Below are 19,928 nucleotides of genomic sequence, written 5' to 3' on the forward strand. Positions count from 1 at the left end.
AAAGTGGAATTGGCACATTTGCCTACTCAGAAGACCTATTCCAGACCTATATCAAAAGTGGCTCTGTATCAGGTTTATTTTCTCAGTTGTCTGATTACATGAGTCAAAGAAAACCTAGTCACTGCTCTGCTTTTTCTTATATAAATAAGCAATTATAGCTGAGTTTGGGTACAAGTTGGATAAATACTTAGGTTAAATGGTTTGTTAATATAACTGCTGAATTATATTGTCTGTATGAGAAATGCATTCCGAATTCTGAGTTAAATCAAAATACTAGAAAATATCCTTTGAATTATAGTGCATTTTTGTGTAGGGGCTGCCTACATAACTAAAACAAGTAATATTAGATACTTGAATCATACCTCCATGGGACAGGCACAAAGCAGCCTAACTACAGATTTAAAAAAAATAACAAAACTGAGGTGTGATTTGAGCTATCACTCAAGAGTTTGTACTTTGATTCAAATGCACTTATTAATTGCATATTTAAAAATTACTAACATTCCTTCTAAGATTTAAAAGAATTTAACAGAATTCAGAGTATCCACAATATAACTTTCAAGATGTCCAGGATACAATATAAAATTGGATAACATGTGAAGAATAAAGAAAATATAACTTGGTGTCAAGGAAGGTAAAAACTTGACTTGATGAGCTTAACACAGAATGGTATAAGAGGAAAAGTCAGTGAACTCGGAAGGTAGATCAGTAGAAAAGATTCAATCTGAAGAACACGAGAAAAGATTGAAAACAAAAATGAACTACAGCATCATTGGGAACCTGCCAGACAAAAAAAAAAATGAGAGAAAATGGGGCAGAAATAACAACAAAGTTGTTTGAACAAATATTGTCCAAAAACTTGCCAAATATGATGAAACTATTTACATTTTCAAGAAACGAAGTGAACTCTAAGCAATAGATTACAAACTAAACCATACCCAGGCAAAGCCACTGAAAACCAAATGTAAAAAGAAAATCTTGAAACCAACCAGAGAAAAATGACAAACTACATACCAAGAAATAATTCAAAAGACTGTTGCCTTCGAATTTTGAAGGCCAGGAAACAGTAGAATGATATTTTTAAAGTGCCAAAGAAAAAAACAGTCAACCTAGCAACCAGCAAAAATATCCTTCAAAAATGAAAGTAAAATAAATGTGTTTCCAGATGGAACAAAACTAAGCCTTGAAGAGACTCTGCCAAGAGGACAGATGCTTTATCCAAATCAAGACTTATTCTATTAGAATGGCATAGCTTCTTTCCTTCCCCATATTCACTTCTCCCCTTTCCCTTTAGCATTTTTTTGCTAAAAAGGGTTAATCTGGTAGCAGTTCCCTCAATAATGAGCATGTGGATGACAGTATATTTTCTGAAGTATAAAACTTAGTCATTTGGGTTCTTTTGGTAAGGGGATTTAAACTAATTCTTTACTCTCAACCTTTGGTCAGTGGAGTGATAAGTTTGAAGATGGATATGAATTAATTTGCTAAATCAAATACATGTTTTGGAGTACATATATGTTTTGGAGCATAATCTTAGTGGCAAAATTATGTTACTATTCATTTATCTTGTTTAGGTTTACATGCTGAATGGCAGCTCTGAAAACATTGAATTGAAAAGGAATTGTGATCATTGTTATAAATTGTCTGTGTAACTAAGCCAGGGTCCTGACATTTGTAACAGATTTCAATTCAGTTTTTAAAGCATTTCTTTATTTATTTAACTGTCTTGGGTCTTAGTTGTAGCATGTGGGATCTAGTTCCCTGACCATGGATTGAACCTGGGCTCCCTGCATTGAAACGTGGAATCTTAGCCACTGGAGCATCAACTCATTTTAATAACCCACTTAAGGATTTGAATGTAATCTTTTTTGTAACCACCTCAGCATTCATTCTAAAAAAATAAAAACTGTTGAGTTAGAAATTAAAGTTATCAAAGCCTAATAATTGCCACTTAATAGTTATTTCATGTTATTGTGAACTGAACACATCATGGAGCTTCCATCTCTCTTTACTATTTCACGATGACTTCTTACTGAGATGAGCAGCACTAACTTTCAAGATAGGTACCTTTCCTGCCTCCTCTCCCATTTGCTGTACTCTTCCATAGACATGACTCTCTAGCCACTGGAACTGTTTGAATAGCCCTGTCTACCCTGTGCATTCACAGAGCCAAAAGAGCCAAATCCCTGTTCCCTTTCCCTAGAATATCATCATGTTAATCTTAGGTTTCAATAGAGATTCCTTCACAGCAACATTGAGGCTAGCATTTGACTAAAGGTCTGGGTACCGTGGTCAAGCCAAGTTAATATGAAAACCATCACAGCATGTATCTTACCCCCCAGAATCACTTATTATAATAAGAAGAAAGCACAGCTATAAGTATTTCTACCTTACTGTGTTCCACGTAGTGTACTTATAGATTTATCTGTGTATTGCACATAATCCTCCCAGCAACCCTTGTAATATCATACATGTCTTAGAAATAAAGAAACTGGAGCTCAGAAAGATTAAGCAAGGTGTCCCAGGTCACAAAGCTAGTTGGCAGTAGAGTTACCATCTGCTTTATTGTCCACACTTAACCACTGCACTGTATACACTGTCTCCCTCTTCTCCTTGGTCTAAAATCACCTCTGTATGTTTGAGCTTCTTTACTAGCTTCCTGAAAGCAAGGGTGAAGAATCCCTTTCTTTTCCTGTGTCACTCTATGTAGTGGTGTGGATACTCAGTCTCTGATGAGGTCTCAGTTGGTTGGCCAGGACCAGCAGAAGGACGCCTGCTCGTGTGAATTCCTCCCTCACAGCCTGCAATCTGCAGAGCTGTCCCTCTTCTCCATGGTTAACCAGAGAAGGCATGTAATACGAGTTTTGTAAAATGAGTTTAATTAGCTGTTTGTAGCCAGTGGTGAAGAATAGGAACTTGTGCTAAAAGAATTGTCAAAGGGAAATTAGACGGTATGTGAAATGAGGATCCACTTACTTGTTCATGTGAGTCTTTTCAGCGGTTTCTGTCAGAAACCTATCTTTCTAGCATTAGGAAAAGCATTAGGAAAAGTATGGCTTTCAGTTTTCTAAACCTTTGTTATTGTTACATTCTTTGGACAGTGTCCTTGTAGAGTTTAATCAACAGTTGTAAGATTAGGAGCAGCAGCTGTTAAGGCAATAACAGTATGAAGTAATTATTCATGAATCACTTGCTTGCTTTTTATCCTGTTTTTATTGTTCTATGGTTTTGCTCAGTATTCTCATACTAAAGTATGGCTATAAAGTTTGAAAACAATATGCTTTACCATGAGTATCAGGCTTCTCCATAGCAACAGAACCAGTAGAAAGAGAGAGTGTGTGTGTGGGTGTGTGTGTAGGTGGGGTGATGGCCACTGAGAGGGAAGGGAGGAGATTGATTTATCTTACAGAACTGACTCATATGATTGTGGGCACTGGCAAGTCTGAAATTTGCAGAGCATGGTAGAGACCCAAGGAAGAACTGATATGGCAGCTTGAGTTTAAAGACGGTCTGGAAGCAGAATTTTTCCTTGAGGGCTCAGTCTTTTCCTCTTAAAGGTCTTCAACTGATTAGACAAGGCCCATTCAACATTATAGCGGGTAATCAGCTTTATTCAAAATCTGCTGATTTAACTGTTAATCCCATCTTAAAAATACGTTTACAGAAACATCTGAACTGGTGTTTGACCAAATATCTGGATGCCCTGGCCTAGCCAAATTGATCAAAAAATTTAATCACCCTACAATGTATTGTATGTCATCAAAAGAATCATTTATTATGTGTTAACCTGTGTTTCCAGACTTAGTGGCCATGCTGCATAATAGCATTGTAGATATGGTCCTCTCATCTTAATTTTCTCCATATTAAGAAACAGTAATTATAAAGTAAAATTTAAATTTATTTCCTCATCTTTACAAAATGGTTCATAAGAGTAATGCTTTTTTAACACACAGAAATACTCATACAAAATCACAGTTGTGCTGCTACAGACTCTCATGCTTATATGATCATATAGAGTCAACAGAGGTTTCAAAAGTATGAGAGATAAAGGCAAAGTAGCAAATCAAAGAAAAACATTTGAGGAAAATTTCATATAAATGTTGACACCATTGACAGGCCATCGTGCAGCTGCTTTGCACTACTGTACCCATACTGGCTGTTAATTTATTGACAGTATTGAAGTGTCTCTGCACAAGTTAATGAATAGCCATTCAATTAAAAGCTCTTGAGGTCCCCCGCTGCTGTGTCTGCCCTTCCCCTAAGATTTCCCCATAATCCAGTAACTAAAAGACTAATAGCTAACAGAACAGAGGGCTCTAGGACTGTGCTTTAGCACAATGGTACTGTTTGTTTGTTTTTTGTTCATTTTATTAAACTGTAATTTATAAACAGAAAAGTTCACCCTTTTAGTGTATAATGCCACGAATTTTCACAAATGCATGCGATTGTATGGCCACTATTATCAAGGTTTGGAACAGTTCACTTAACCCAAGTATGTCCCTAATGTCCCTTAACTTTTCTTCTTAAGGAGAATTAACTTCTCTTCTTAAGGAGACACACCAGCCCCTGGAAATAGGAGCATGTTTTGTATCCCTATATTTTACCTATTCCAGAATGTTGTACAAATGGAATGACATGGGCTGCTGCAAACATTCATATCTGGGGTCTTGTGTGAACATAAGTTCATTCCACTTGGGTAATATCTAAGAATGCATGTGCAAGGTTATGTGGTAAGTGTATGTTTAACTTTACAAAAAGCTGCCAAACTGTTTCCAACATGACTGTGTTATTGTGTATTTCGTGAGAATCCTTGTCAGTTTTTTTTTTTTTTTTTTTCTTTCAGGCATTCTAGTAAGTGGGCAATATCTCATGGTTTTAATTTGCATTTCTCTAAAGAGTCTGAGTGAACTCCGGGAGTTGGTGATGGACAGGGAGGCCTGGCGTGCTGTGATTCATGGGGTCGCAAAGAGTCGGACACGACTGAGCGACTGAACTGAACTGAGCTGAATGATTGTTGATGTTGAACACCTTTTCATGTGCTTAGTTCCCTTTCATGTACAGTTGACCCTTGAATAATTCAGGGGTTGGGGCAGGTCCTCAGCACAGTCCACATATACCTTAGTCAGTGCTCTGTATCCGGGGTTCCTCTTTGATCTCTTCAAGAAAATTAGAGATACCAAGGGAACATTGCATGCAAAGATGGGCTCAATAAAGGACAGAAATAGTATGGACCTAACAGAAGCAGAAGATGTGAAGAAGAAGTGGCAAGAATACACAGAAGAACTGTACAAAAAAGATCTTCATGACCCAGATAATCACGATGGTGTGATCACTCACCTAGAGCCAGACATCCTGGAATGGAAAGTCAAGTGGGCCTTAGAAAGCACCACTATGAACAAAGCTAGTGGAGGTGATGGAATTCCAGTGGAGCTATTTCAAATCCTGAAAGATGATGCTGTGAAAGTGCTGCACTCAATATGCCAGCAAATTTGGAAAACTCAGCAGTGGCCACAGGACTGGAAAAGGTCAGTTTTTATTCCAATCCCAAAGAAAGACAATGCCAAAGAATGCTCAAACTACCGCACAATTGCACTCATCTCACACACTAGTAAAGTAATGCTCAAAATTCTCCAAGCCAGGCTTCAGCAATACATGAACCGTGAACTTCCAGATGTTCAAGCTGGTCTTAAAAAAGGCAGAGGAACCAGAGATCAAATTACCAACATCTGCTGGGTCATGGAAAAAGCAAGAGAGTTCCAGAAAAACATCTATTTCTGCTTCATTGACTATGCCAAAACCTTTGACTGTGTGGATCACAATAAACTGTGGGAAATTCTGAGAGTTGGGCATACCAGACCACCTGACCTGCCTCTTGAGAAACCTGTATGCAGGTCAGGAAGCAACAGTTAGAACTGGACATGGAACAACAGACTGGTTCCAAATAGGAAAAGGAGTACGTCAAGGCTGTATATTGACACCCTTATTATTATATGCAGAGTACATCATGAGAAATGCTGGGCTGGAAGAAGCACAAGCTGGAATCAAGAATGCCCGGAGAAATATCAATAACCTCAGATATGCAGATGACAGCACCCTTATGGCAGAAAGTGAAGAAGAACTAAAAAGCCTCTTGATGAAAGTGAAAGAAGAGAGTGAAAAAGTTGGCTTAAAGCCCAACATTCAGAAAACGAAGATCAGGGCATCTGGTCCCATCACTTCATGGGAAATAGATGGGGAAACAGTGGAAACAGTGTCAGACTTTATTTTTTGGGGCTCCAAAATCACTGCAGATGGTGACTGCAGCCATGAAATTAAAAGATGCTTACTCCTTGGAAGAAAAGTTATGACCAACCTAGACAGCATATTGAAAAGCAGAGACATTACTTTACTTTGCCAACAAAGGTCCATCTAGTCAAGGCTATTGTTTTTCCAGTGGTCATGTATGGATGTGAGAGTTGGACTATGAAGAAAGCTGAGCACCGAAGAATTGATGCTTTTGAACTGTGGTGTTGGAGAAGACTGTTGAGCGTCCTTTGGACTGCAAGGAGATCCAACCAGATGGTCTAAAGGAGATCAGCCCTGGGATTTCTTTGGAAGGAATGATGCTAAAGCTGAAACTCCAGTACTTTGGCTACCTCATGCGAAGAGTTGACTCATTGGAAAAGATTCTGATGCTGGGAGGGATTGGGGGCAGGAGGAAAGGGGGACGACAGAGGATGAGATGGTTTGATGACATCACTGACTCAATGGACGTGAGTTTGAGTGAACTCCAGGAGTTGGTGATGGACAGGGAGGCCTGGCATGCTGTGATTCATGGGGTCTCAAAGAGTCGGACAGGACTGAGCGACTGAACTGAATGGAATTAGATTTGGGGAAGAGTAACATTTGTATCTGGAATTACAGGATATAGAAAGCTCTAGGCCCAATTTGGCCTGTAGGCAAGAAGAGCCATAGCTTATTGAATACAGTGTTCCCTAAGGTAAGGGTATGAGTTAGAATTTATAAGGCCACCAGCATCCGTGGGATACCTTTCTGCTTAAGGCCACTCTCTTTGGCATCAATTAAAGTAAGAGGGTCATTTCTTAAAATTTGACGAGAAAGCTTCCATATTTTGACCCTGCACATCAGTATAAATATCATTGCTGTTGTTGTTGTTTAGTTGCAAAGTCATGTTTGACTCTTTTGAGACCTCATGGGCTGTAGCCCACCAGGCTCCTCTGTCCATGTGATTTCCCAGGCAAGAGTAAGTTGCCATTTCCTTCTCCAGTGGATCTTCCCAACCAAGGGACTGAGCCCATGTCTTCTGCCTGGCAGGTGGATTCTTTACCCCTGAGCAACCTGGGAAGTGTGTATAAGTATCATTAGCTTACAAAAATGACATTACTAACAATTTTGAAGCCCCTATAAGGTTCTCTCCTATGCATGCTCCTTCTGCTTCTCTAAGGTTAGCCATTATTCTGAATTATGTATTTATCATTCATTTTCACTGAGTTATGATTTTAATATATGTAAATACATCCCCATATAGTGTATTTTCAAGTTTTGTCTTTAACTTTGTGTAAACTGAATGATGCTATATATATTCCTCCATGGTATACTTCTTCCATATAACATTTTGTTTTTATTCTCTGACTTCTCCACTATTTTTCTGCTTCCCTTTAAAGAAAGATCACTTTCTCCACTTTCTATTTTCTCTCAGCCCATGCCCAGTTAGGCTTTTATTCCCAATTCTACACTGACATATGATAAATTGCACAGATATAAAGTATGTATTGGAGAAGGCAATGGCACCCCACTCCAGTACTCTTGCCTGGAAAATCCATGGACGGAGGAGCCTGGTGGGCTGCAGTCCATGGGGTCGCTAAGAGTCAGACAGGACTGAGCGACTTCACTTTCACTTTTCACTTTCATGTATTGAAGAAGGAAATGGCAACCCATTCCAGTGTTCTTACCTGGAGAATCCCAGGGACGGGGGAGCCTGGTGGGCTGCCGTCTATGGGGTCGCACAGAGTTGGACACGACTGACTCGACTTAGCAACGTATGTATGTAGAGAAGGAAATGGCAACCCACTCCAGTGTTCTTGCCTGGACAACTCCATGGACAGAGGAAACTGGCAAGCTACAATCCATGGGGTCTCAAAGGAGTCACACATGACTTAGCGACTAAACAACAACAATAAAATATATATATTATATATTTATAAATATATATATATATATTTATGTATTTATATTTATATATATATTTATATATATTATAACTGCTAGCTTCCCTAGTAGCTCAGTTGGTAAAGAATCTTGTCTGCAGTGCAGGAGATTCCAGTTTGATTCCTGGGTCAGAAAGATCCGCTAGAGAAGGTATAGGCTACCCACTCCAGTATTCTTGGTCTTCCCTTGTGGCTCAGCTGGTAAAGAATCCATCTGCAATTCGGGAGACTGCGGTTCAATCCCTGGGTTGGGAAGATCCCCTGGAGAAGGGAAAGGCTACCCACTCCAGTATCCTGGCCTGGACAATTCCATGGACTGTATAGTCCATGGGTTGCAAAGAGTCAGACACGACTGAGCAGCTTTCACTTTCACTTTTCACTTTCATATATATATATATATATATATATATATATATATAAAATTTGGAAAATTTTTACATATGTATGTATAAACATACATACATACCTCTGAATCCATCACTGTAATTAAGATAATAAACATATCCTCTACCACCAAAGTTTCCTCATGCCCCTTGGTAATCATTTTTCCTTCCTTCTCTTCATCCTGTCTCCAGGTAACCAGGGATCTGTGTGCTGTCACTGTCAATTAATTTGTATCTTCTTGAGTTTTACATGAAACTCTGGCTTCTTTCACTCAGCATAACGATTTGGAGATTTATTCACGATATAGTGTGGATCAACAGTTCATTTTTTTTTTGCTATGTAGAATTCCATTGTATGTATATTCTGCAGATTGTTCCCCTTCACTTGTTCATGGACATTTGTGTTGGTTCTAGTTCTTGGCTTTATTCCAATAAAATGTTACGAACATATGTAGAATGTCTTTTAAATGTCCTAGACTTAAATTTCCTTGGATAAATACTTAGGAGTGGAGTATTTGGATCATGTAGTACATATATGTTTAATTTTTGAAAGAACTGACAAACTTAATAAATAACCGTACCATTCTACATTCCCACCTATAATAAAGGAGATTTTCAGTTCTTACATATTTTTGCTAATACTTGGAATAGTAAGTCTTTTAGGTTTTATCCTAGGTGTGAAATGATATTTCCATTATATTTTAAAATTTCATTTCCCTAGTGAATAAAGGTGTTCATCTTTTTATGTTTTGTTTGCCATCCAGATATCTGCTTTGATATAGTGTCTAAGTCTTTCTCCCATTTTTTCCCTTGGGTGTTTGTGTTATTACTGAGTTTTGAAAATTCTCTATAGAGTCTGGACAAAAGTCCTTTATCATATTTATTTGCTTCACAAGTGTCTTCTCCCAATCCAGACATTTTTTTCACAGGGCATTTTGAAGAGCAGACACTTTTTATTTTGATAAAGTCCAACTGATCAATTTGTTCCTTTATGGATCTTGCTTTTCAGTTCAGTTCAGTTGCTCAGTCGTGTCTGACTCTTTGCGACCCCATGAACTGCAGCACCCCAAGCCTCCCTGTCCATTACCAACTCCCAGAGTCCACCCAAACTCAAGTCTATCAAGTTGGTGATGCCATCCAACCATCTCATCCTCTGGCATCCCCTTCTCCTCCTGCCCTCAATCTTTCCCAGCATCAGGGTCTTTTCAAATTAGTCAGCTCTTCGCATCAGGTGGCCAAAGTATTGGAGTTTCAGCTTCAACATCAGTCCTTCCAGTGAACAGCCAGGACTGATCTCCTTTAGGATGGACTGGTTGGATCTCCTTGTAGTTCAAGGGACTCTCAAGAGTCTTCTCCAACACCACAGTTCAAAACCATCAATTCTTCAGCGCTCAGCTTTCTTTATATTCCCAACTCTCACATCCATACATGACCACTGGAAAAAGCATAGCCTTGACTAGATGGACCTTTGTTGGCAAAGTAACGTCTCTGCTTTTTAATATGCTGTCTAGGTTGGTCATAACTTTCCTTCCAAGGAGTAAGCGTCTTTTAATTTCATGGCTGCAATCACTATCTGCAGTGATTTTGGAGCCCAGAAAAATAAAGTCTGACACTGTTTCCACTGTTTCCCCATCTATATGCCATGAAGTGATGGGGCCGGATGCCATGATCTTCGTTTTCTGAATGTTGAGCTTTAAGCCAACTTTTTCACTCTCTTCTTTCATTTTCATCAAGAGGCTCTTTAGTTCTTCTTCACTTTCTGCCATAAGGGTGGTGTCATCTGCATATCTGAGGTTATTGATATTTCTCCTGGCAATCTTGATTCCAGCTTGTGCTTCTTCCAGCCCAGTGTTTCTCATGCTGTATTCTGCATAGAAGTTAAATAAGCAGGGTGACAATATACAGCCTTGACGTACTCCTTTTCCTATCTGGAACCAATCCGTTGTTCCATGTCCAGTTCTAACTGTTGCTTCCTGACCTGCATACAGGTTTCTCAAGAGGCAGGTCAGGTGGTCTGGTATGCCCATCTCTTTTAGAACTTTCACAGTTTATTATAATCCAAATCACAAAAGTTTTCTCCTATGTTGTCTGTCTTCTAGAATTTTTAATGAATTAGATTTACATTTAGGTCTGTAATTCATTTTGAGCTAATTTTTGTATATGGTACAAGGTATGGTTGAAGTTCCTATTTTTTTTAATTTTTTATTCTCTCAAATCTGTACTTTTATTTAACTTCTTGTAAAACATTTCCATGATAATTTGTGTACTCGTCTCAGTCTAGAAGTTCCTATTTCTTACATATGGATATACAGTTGTTCAGATACCATTTGTGTAAAATACTGGCCTTTCTCCACTGTATTTCCTTTGTACCTTAGTTGGAAATTAGTTGTCCATGTATGTGTGGGTCTGTCTCTGGATACACTATCTTCTCTGGTTATCTGTTTGCCTATTTTGGCACCAATAATACATTGCTTTGATTACCAAGAAATTTTAAGTCTTTAAATTAAAAAATTTTTTTTACTATTCTAGCTGTTTTGCATCTCTATATAAATTTTAGAATCAAAGTTTCAATTTATATGTATTTTTAAAGGCCTGTAATTTTAATTGCATTGTGTCTATAGATCAATTTGAGCAGAATTAACATCTTAACAATATTGCGTCTCCTAGCCTATAATCACAATAAATGTCTTAATTACTCTGCATTTTTTGTAGGGTTCTGTGTATATGTCTCAGACCCCTTTTGTCAGATTTACCCCCAAGTATTTCATATTTCAAATAGTATTATATATGGTGTTCAAAGTTTTTTTTAAATTTCCAATTGATCATTGTAACCAATAGAAATATAATTTCCTATAACTGATCTTGTATCCTCCAAACTTACCAAGTTCACTTATTAGTTCCAGTAGGTTTTTTAAAGATTATACTGAACTTTATACATACAGTCATGTCTTCTGGGAAGAAAGACAATTTTACTTCTTCCTTTCAATTCTAGTTGCCTTTTTTTTTTTTTTTTCTTTATTGTACTGGTTAGAAGCTCCAGTTTATGGTAAATAGAAGTAGTGAGAGCAGACATGTTTGTCTGCTGAATTTATGGAGAAAACAGTTTTTCAACATTAAGTACGATATTGATGGTTGTTTATCAGATTAGTAAATTCTCTTCTATTCCTAGTTTGCTGAGAGTTTTTAAATTACAGATGCATGTTGAATTTTGTTAGACCCTTTTTTGACATCTTTTGAAATGATTATATTGTTTTTCCTTTTTAGGCTTTAATATAGTGAATTACATTATTTCCTTAAGATTAATACAATCTTGATTAATTGATCAAGCTTCATTTGATCATAATGACGTTATACATTGTTAAATAAAATTTGCTAAAATTCTGTTTAACTTTTTCCGTCTACATCTATGTGTGATACTAATTGCTTCTCTTTTCTTGTTATGTGTTCATTTGGTTTTGGTGTCAGGATAATGATGGCTTCAAAGAATGAGTTGAGAAGTATTCCAGTCTTTTAACTATGAGTTCAACTTCATTCATAAATGTAGAGCTGTTCAGCTTCTGTGGATCTTGAGTAAGCTTTGCTAATTTTTGTCTTTCAAAGACTTTGTATTAGTATAAAGTTGCTTCTTACCCTTTTACTATCTGTAGAAACTGGGCAATGTCTTTCTCATATTAATATTGGTAATTTATGTCTTCCCTCTGATTAGTCTAGTTAGAGGTTTTTCGAGTTTATTAATGTTCTCAAAGTTCCAGCTTTTTTGTTTTCATTGATTTCTCTCTATTACTGTTTTCTATGTTATTGATTATCTTGATGCTCTTTATCATTTCTTTTATTTACTTAGGGCTTACTTTACTATCTTATTTCTGGTTGCTTTAGGTGAGAGCTATGGATGCAACACATCTTTCTTCTATTGATATAATGACCTTTTCTGCCAGTTTTAATATGTATCTTGGTTGTTTCAGTCATGTGATTTTTTTTCCCCTCATTGTATGTCATATTTTCCTGCTTATTGAAAAGCCTGGTAATTTTTGGTTGGATGCCATGTAGTGTGAAATTTATGATGTTGATTGAGTGTGGAATATTTTTTATTTCATGTAACTATTCTTAATATATGTCCTGGGATTCATTTAAATTAACTGGAAACAGTTTAATCTTTCAGATATGGCTATTAAGGATTTGTTGGGTGGGAATGGAGTGGTGTTCAGTCTAGCACTAATTACTCACTGCTCCTAAAATAAGATTCTGCTCGGGGCCCCTTGAATTGTGATGTTTAAGTCTACCTGATGAGAGCAGGAGCCCTTTCCAGCCCTGTGGGATTGTTGGGCACTGTTAGCCTTAATCTTTTCACCTCCTCCTTTTTCCAGCCTTAGGTAGTTTCCTTGCCTGTGCTGATCAATACTCATCTGAATATTCAAAGGGGGCCTTCTGGGAATCTCCAGAGTTCTCTCTGTACATTGTATCTCTCTCTCCTAAGGTTCTCTGTCCTGTGAACTCTTGCTGTTTTGGACACCCTGAACTCTTAGTTCCTTGTCCTCTAGTTAAGGTGCCTACCAGGCTGTGACTGAGTTAACTCTTCTCTTCAGTCAAGTCTATGCTCAAATGTCACCTTTTCAGAAAGACTTTCTTTGATTATGTTTTCTGAAATGGTACAGCTCTCACTCCCCTCTTCACTCTTGTTTTAGCATATGTGTATCTTTTAATTGTCCACCTCTCCTCAGTATAATAATCTCAATTCTGATCTTAAGTATGTACCTAACAGAATTTCATGCTCATATGTATCAGATAATACATACAACAATGTTCATATAGCCCAGCCCTGGAAACAGCCCATACATTTACCAGTACTTCACAGCAATGAAAATGAATAAACCATAGTACACACAGTAGCATGGGTATATCCCAGGAAGATAATGTTGACAAAAGGAGCCAGACACAGAATTTGTCATGCTGTTAAAGAAGGCAAAGCCAAACTATACTGTTAGAATTTGAAAAAATGCTTCCTTCTGAGATACAGGTTTTGCCTAGTAGGAAGGCCAGTGTGGCCTCCTGAGGTTCTTTTTGTCGAGCTGAGTGGAGAAACTGAGTAAAATTAATTGAGTTCTAGGTCAGATACTCTCTTCTCTGTAGAACCTTCTCTAATTCCCTGGACAAAGTCAGTTCCTCCATCTTCTCTGACCCAATATTAGAATAATTATATTGTAATTATTACATTTTTCAAGAGAAGGAAGTCATTTTTTTTTTCTTAATTTAAGTATCTTGACTTGTGTATATTAAGTGTCCTGAGAATATTTTCTGATGAAATAGTGTCTAGTCACTCTAGTATCTGACTCTTTGCTGCCCCATGGACTGTAGCCTGCCAGGCTCTTCTGTCCATGGGATTCTCCAGGCACAAATACTAAAGTGGGTTGCCACGCCCTCCTCCAGAGGATCTTCCTGACCGAGGGATTAAACCCATGTCTCCTGCATTGGCAGGCGGATTCTTTACCACTAGCACCAACTGGCAAGCCCATTTTCTGATGAAAGGAATGAGTAAATGTAGGAACTTACAATGAACAAATAAGCCAAGGGCTTCTGTCTTCCAGTACTGTACCTTCTCCATTGCCTGTCTCTAGTCGGGCATAGAGAGATTACCTCGTATTGTGTCTGGAGAGTCAAGGTTTGTTGGCACCTGTTTGTCATTAGAGAAGAAAGGTGTTGAGACTTTTAGGTAACCTGGTGATCTCAGACAGGAAATGGAAAGAGATTGGACTCCTGAATTTTAGTAACCCTGTAAAGCTAAAGGAACAGCAATGTCTCTGCCTTCTGGTTATGTGTGGCTGTAGGGAATAGTATGTGACTTGGCTTATTCAATAGACCCTGCCAAGAATATTTTCTCCACAAGTTTATGGAAGGACCCAGTAAAGTTATCTGCTGCCATTAAAAATCTGTTTGCTTTGTTGGGTGTTTTCCCCACACAAAAATTCTGTTAAACCAAAGTATTATAACTTAACAGAGTTCTCTTTGTTCCTTTTACTTTTGAAAATTTCAATAAACATAAACTTAGAAAGGGTAAGAAAATGAGGATAAATGGAGCTTACTAAGCAAATTGTCCCGACGAAGGAAATTCCTTCCAAGTTTGTCCTTACTGGCAATGCCTGGACCTCAGTGACGATTTTAGCTGAGTTCCAAATGATGAGTCGAAATTTCTGTGCCAGATTTTATTAAGGAACCCAGGATAGCATCTGTTCACTTTGAAAAGAATTTTGGCAATTCAGCAGTGTCTTAAAATTCTAAATGTATATTTTGATTAACACATTTTTATTGGCACATATAGTCATTTCCTTTTGGCTAACGCTACTGTGAATGTGTGTCTTTCTGTAGCTGTGGTGCTCCCATTCAAGTTTCTGAGGTGAAGCTGCTTTCCTTTTCATCAGGGCAACTAACCGTTTTCCTCCCTGCTGAGGTGAAGGCCATAGGGACAGAGAAGGATCACATCCTGCCTCTGCAGGAGCTGGCCATGAGGACTCTGCATCACACCTACCATGCTTCTCTAAAAGGTACATGGGACCTCTCTTTTCTTTTTTCCCCTACTTCTTATTCAGTGAGCTTAGGGATTGTGTTTTATGCTATTTTGATGTTCACTTTCAAAATTGTGGTAAAATATACCCAACATAAAATTTACCACCTTTACGTGCTCAGTTCAGTGGCATTAAGTACATTTGCCCAGTCGTGCAATGGAGAAAAGTTTTAGTATTTTGTCAACACTGATCCCTTCAGCAACCCCTACAGATACAGAGAAGCGTTCACTAGATATGGTGTTCAGTCAGAAGAACAGGTTACATGTTTAAACTATGTGGTTGAAGTTGAAAGAAATTGGTTTTGGGGAACACATATTTGGTAGAAGTGAGAAGACTAGCATTGGTACTTTCTTCCATAAGAAAACATGTGCAAAGATCTTACCCCTAAAGCAAAGTTGGTACTTCTTCCAACATAGCAGGCTTTTGCCATGCACCCTCCTCACATCTGAGAAATTTATATATGTAAAGGAAAATTAATTCCAGGACCCTGTGGCAGTATTACCACAGGATGCCAACTCTTGGTTTGGAAAGTCTTTAGTAGTGTATGTATGTCTTAGGTGATGTAGAGTGGACCTGAGATGCTTTAAAAAAGCACCAGGCAGCGTTAATGAGAAAATACATTTTAAGTGTTTTTAAAACTGCTAAATGCTTTGTCCTTGCTTTAAAAAAAAGAGAAGTTCGTACAAAAACATCTAACATTAACCTCCCAGGAATGTATTAAGTTGTTTTCAAAAACTGAACAGAAAACTGAAATTATTCACCTATGAACAAATTACATTTTTCAAAATGGTTATTGAAAAATCTGGACAGATACAGAAGATAGTAAGATAATTTGTATTTCCTTCCCAAAGATGATTCAGTGAATTTTAGGTGTCACCTCATCGTGACTATTTCTCTCTCTCCTGGTGTTCACTGTCAGTAGCAATCCAGTGTACATTTGTGCTCAGGATTGCCCAGACCCCTAGGATATTTTGCTTTAAACATTGCTTTGGTGTGCTCAGACTACACTAAGGAAAAAACATCCTGTTTTTATTAATGACAGCTCATGGAAGGGAGACAGGGAATCGTTATTTTTCATTTTCTTTGATTTCTTTGTTTCCCCTTTTCATTCTTTTCAGTAAATGTAATTTAGCTTGAAACATTCTAAATCCCCAATAGACCTAGGAGGAACTTAATGAAAGTCTGTTTCAGTCTTCAGTCGCAGACCTTTTTATATTCTCTGTCTTTTACAGAAGTTTGCAGACTGTCTCTGGATAAACCCAGCAGCCTTTTTGGTCTTTGTTCTTAAAGAATATTTGGCCTTACTCTTTCTTTGCTTCCACCTCAGGACAGCTCAGGTTGCTCTTAAAAGAATAGACTTAAGGTTTCTCTTAGTGTCTGAAGTGTAAAAAAATCTTTCATTTCCAAATAATGTTATGTTTTCATTCAGTGCCTATCAGATAACAAAACTTTTCACATGCAGTACTTTTCACTAACCGAATTTACTTGTTAACAGTGAGACGTATTATAAGAAGCCTCATTCAAGGATATCTCATTTTTTATTTGTGCATGATTTTTCTCTTGTGTTCCAGATCTGGACTTTCTGTCTCCAGTCTCGTTACCCAGAAGTCTGCTGGAGCTGCTGCACTGCCCCCTGGGGCACTGTCACCGGTGCAGCGAGCCCATGTTTACGATTGTCTACCCCAAGCTCTTCCCCTTGAGAGAGACGCCGATGGCAGGGCTGCACCAGGGGTAATCATGCCTAAGTGGGCACCCGGGCTTACACCTGGGCGAGGGGTGGGAACGTGGGGAGGGGGTGGAGGACACACGTAAAAAGTGCTGTCACGTCAGCAGCTTGAAAGGGGCCTAGAGTGCTTCCTGCCATACAACTAAATGAAACAAGTGACATTTTCAGTATGGTAAGAAAACTGGGTTTCCCTTTATTACATTTTTGGTCTTGTGAAGAATGGTTTTATTGTATATGTTATTTAGAGTAGCTCATTCTTTGGAGAAGTGTTTTCCTGCTGTTCCCCTATTCACAATAGTCTTTAGGCAATAAGGAGTGTAAGAACAAAATATTTGTTATATAATGGGTCCAGCCCAGCCCTTCTATTTAACTCACATTGCTAACTGAAAGTGTGTGGCTGAACATTGTGTGTGTGTTTCTGTTTTGAATTTCTAACACTTCCAAATGGCATTCTCTTGCCACTCTGTTTCTTGGCACAGTGCCTTGAATTTGCAAAGAATGTTAACTAAATAAAAAACTCCATGCTGGTAGTTTAAAAAAGAATACCAGACAATTAAAAATAGGACATGAAATGAAAAATCCTCCATTAGCCCTGCCTCAGCTTATAGATTTTCTAAATTTAGGATCTTCTAAGTTCGCATTTTTCAAAGTTGAAAAAAAAAGATGCTATAATACCTCACTTATCCTCAAATGTGGTATTTTGGGTTAGTACATTTTTCAGGAAAACTTGTTACCCCTATTCAGTCCCAGAAGCGTTTCCTTTATAATCATTTTTGTAGAATGAGAGCGAGCGTGGGCAGGGTACTGCACCTCTGAGAGCCTCAGAATGGAGCTGGAACAGCCTGCTGGGCAGGGCATCTGAGGATCAGCAGACGATGAAGGCAGACACCTGGCACGTAATGGGTGCTCGGCAAATGGTAGTTACCTTTCCATCTCTCTACCCACTCCTTCCCCAAACTGCATTTTTCTTTTTTCTTACCTGAATAATCCTGTTTTGCTATACTTTCAGTTCCCGTTTCAACTTTCTGCATTTTTAGTTTCCTGCTTCTTTGCCATGCCTGCCTCCAGAAGCCCTCCTCCAAACCTTGCTGATCTCCTCCTTCTGATCAGAGCTGAAAGGACGGAGTCAGGATTTGAGTGTTAACTACATGAGTAAAATTAACAAATGAAATAGGCACATCTGTAAGAAACAGTAGGGAATATATTGATCAAGTCACCGGCCATGATTCTGACTCCTTCCCTGGGAGATCTTGGGCAAATTGACATAACATTTCTGAGCTTCATCTTTTCAAGTAAAATGAACATAGTAATCCTATCTATTTAATAAGGTCGTTGTGAGGATTAAATGAGATTGTTTTATATAAAGAGCCCAGGATGGTACCTGGCATGTAATACATATTGAGTAACTGTTAACTATGATATCTTTTTGTAGCTCAAAAACTTTTAAAAATTTATTTTGTGTATATGTCTTTAGCAAATGATGTTTATATTAGTAAGATATCATTATAGGAAAATCTTAAATTCATTAAACTATAGTAAAATCCTTCTGCATTGTTGTCGCACAGCTTCCTGTAGAGAACATTTCCTTACTGACCATGTGAAAATGGAAACAGTGCAGTATGGCAAGGATGCTCTGTTAGCAGCTGATAAAATCCTAAATACCTATTTAAAAGCTAAACTTTCATTTCATCATGGGAATTAACTTGTGAAAATAAAGTAGATCCTTCAAATGAAGTCATTTTTGTGTTATCTTTACATGAAATTTGGGAAACTTATTCGATAAGTATTTGCATATTCTATTTACTGCTACTTGTTTCTCTGCTTCAACCAGTATGAATATCTTATTGCTTTATAATATAAATATAATATTGTTAGTTTAGTAAAATGAGTGTATCAAATACATAGATCTTAGGCAATGCCCTTTTGTTAATCTATGCCAGAAGTGCCTATGTTTATAGCAAAAACTGAAATACCAAGATACAAACATGGCTTTCTGTGGTGAGTTAATGCTAAGATTTGAATTTTAGAATTTGTATATTGCATTTGGTCCACTGGACTTTGCTCCTTCCCATGTTGCTATGGAGATTGTATTAAAAGCTTTGACTTTAGTTCCTAACATAGTCTTTAAAGCACTTTCTTTTATAACTGAAAACCAAATACTTGAATCTCAATAGCTTATTGCTAAAAATCAATATTTTTAATATCATAAATTCTAAAAGGTCTTGACAATATTGTTTTTAAGTTTTCTAATATATTCAGTTCAGTTTACATTGCTTGTCATAAAATAATTCAGCATATCAGCCAAAATCTAAATTAATGTGGATATTTGGCATCATTTTAAAGGAACATATTGAATATGCTTCTAAAATACCAAGTCTCATACAAGTATTAGTTCCAACCTAAGTTTAATACAGAGTCAAGTAAAAAGAAATTGCAGTATTTTGCATAAACAGTAAATACCGAAATCTTCAAATATCTATAGAGAGAATAATAGCTAGTATGTTCGTTAACTTTTGATCACAATAAGCATAGCAAGTTTTCATTTCCCCAAATTACTGTTCATTTGTTAAAATGGAGAATGTCAACTCAGAGGATTATTTATTACTAGAACATATGTCTGGCTTTTCCCACACGTGTAGGAGCCTTATAAATTTTGTATTTCCCAATAGGAAATCCAGCTACTCAGAAGTTTTGCAAGGGTATTTTATTCATTTCCTATGGATGCCTCAGCAGAATACCACAGAACTGGCTGACAAGATCTGCTGTAGATGTTGTCTCAGAGATCTGAAGGCTAGAGATGTGAAAGGATTGGTTCCTTCAGAAGGCTGTGACGGAAGGGTCTAAATCTTGTAGATAGCCATCACCTCCCTTCTCTTCACAGTGTCTTCTGTGTGAGTCTGTCTTGGTGTCCAAATGTCCCTTGTTCATAAGGACACCAGTGACATTGCATTAGGGCCCTCCCTGATGACCTCATCCTAACTTAACTCATTACACCAGCAGTGACCCTGTTTCCAAATAAGGTTACTGTTTTACTCTGCTAGGGCCACCATACAAA

At 37.8% G+C, this 19,928-nt stretch overlaps 1 protein-coding gene across 19 annotated transcripts in view; it reads left to right on the forward strand.

The window, feature by feature from the left end:
- LRRC28 (leucine rich repeat containing 28) overlaps nucleotides 1–19,928 on the forward strand; it is a 193,982-nt gene that overhangs the window by 141,612 nt on the left and 32,442 nt on the right. For 3 of the 19 annotated variants that reach the window (XR_015150155.1, XR_015150164.1, XR_015150159.1), the window contains 3 exons: nucleotides 14,951–15,126; nucleotides 16,719–16,878; nucleotides 17,653–17,790. The exons of 3 other annotated variants lie outside the window; for them this stretch is intronic. Coding sequence is in view for 7 of the 16 variants with exons in the window: in XM_086364826.1 (XP_086220952.1) it covers nucleotides 14,951–15,126; nucleotides 16,719–16,878 (336 nt within the window). In the remaining 9 variants the exon portion in view is untranslated. Of the gene's footprint in view, nucleotides 1–14,950; nucleotides 15,127–16,718; nucleotides 17,046–17,652; nucleotides 17,791–19,928 lie in introns of all 19 variants that reach the window. 13 more of the 19 variants (XR_015150163.1, XM_086364826.1, XM_086364830.1 and 10 more) reach the window with 7 other exon arrangements.

The sequence above is a fragment of the Bos grunniens genome, chromosome 21 (genome assembly GCF_055505025.1).
Source record: "Bos grunniens cultivar Pamir isolate PY7600 chromosome 21, Bosgru_T2T1.0, whole genome shotgun sequence".
Lineage (NCBI taxonomy): Eukaryota > Metazoa > Chordata > Mammalia > Artiodactyla > Bovidae > Bos > Bos grunniens.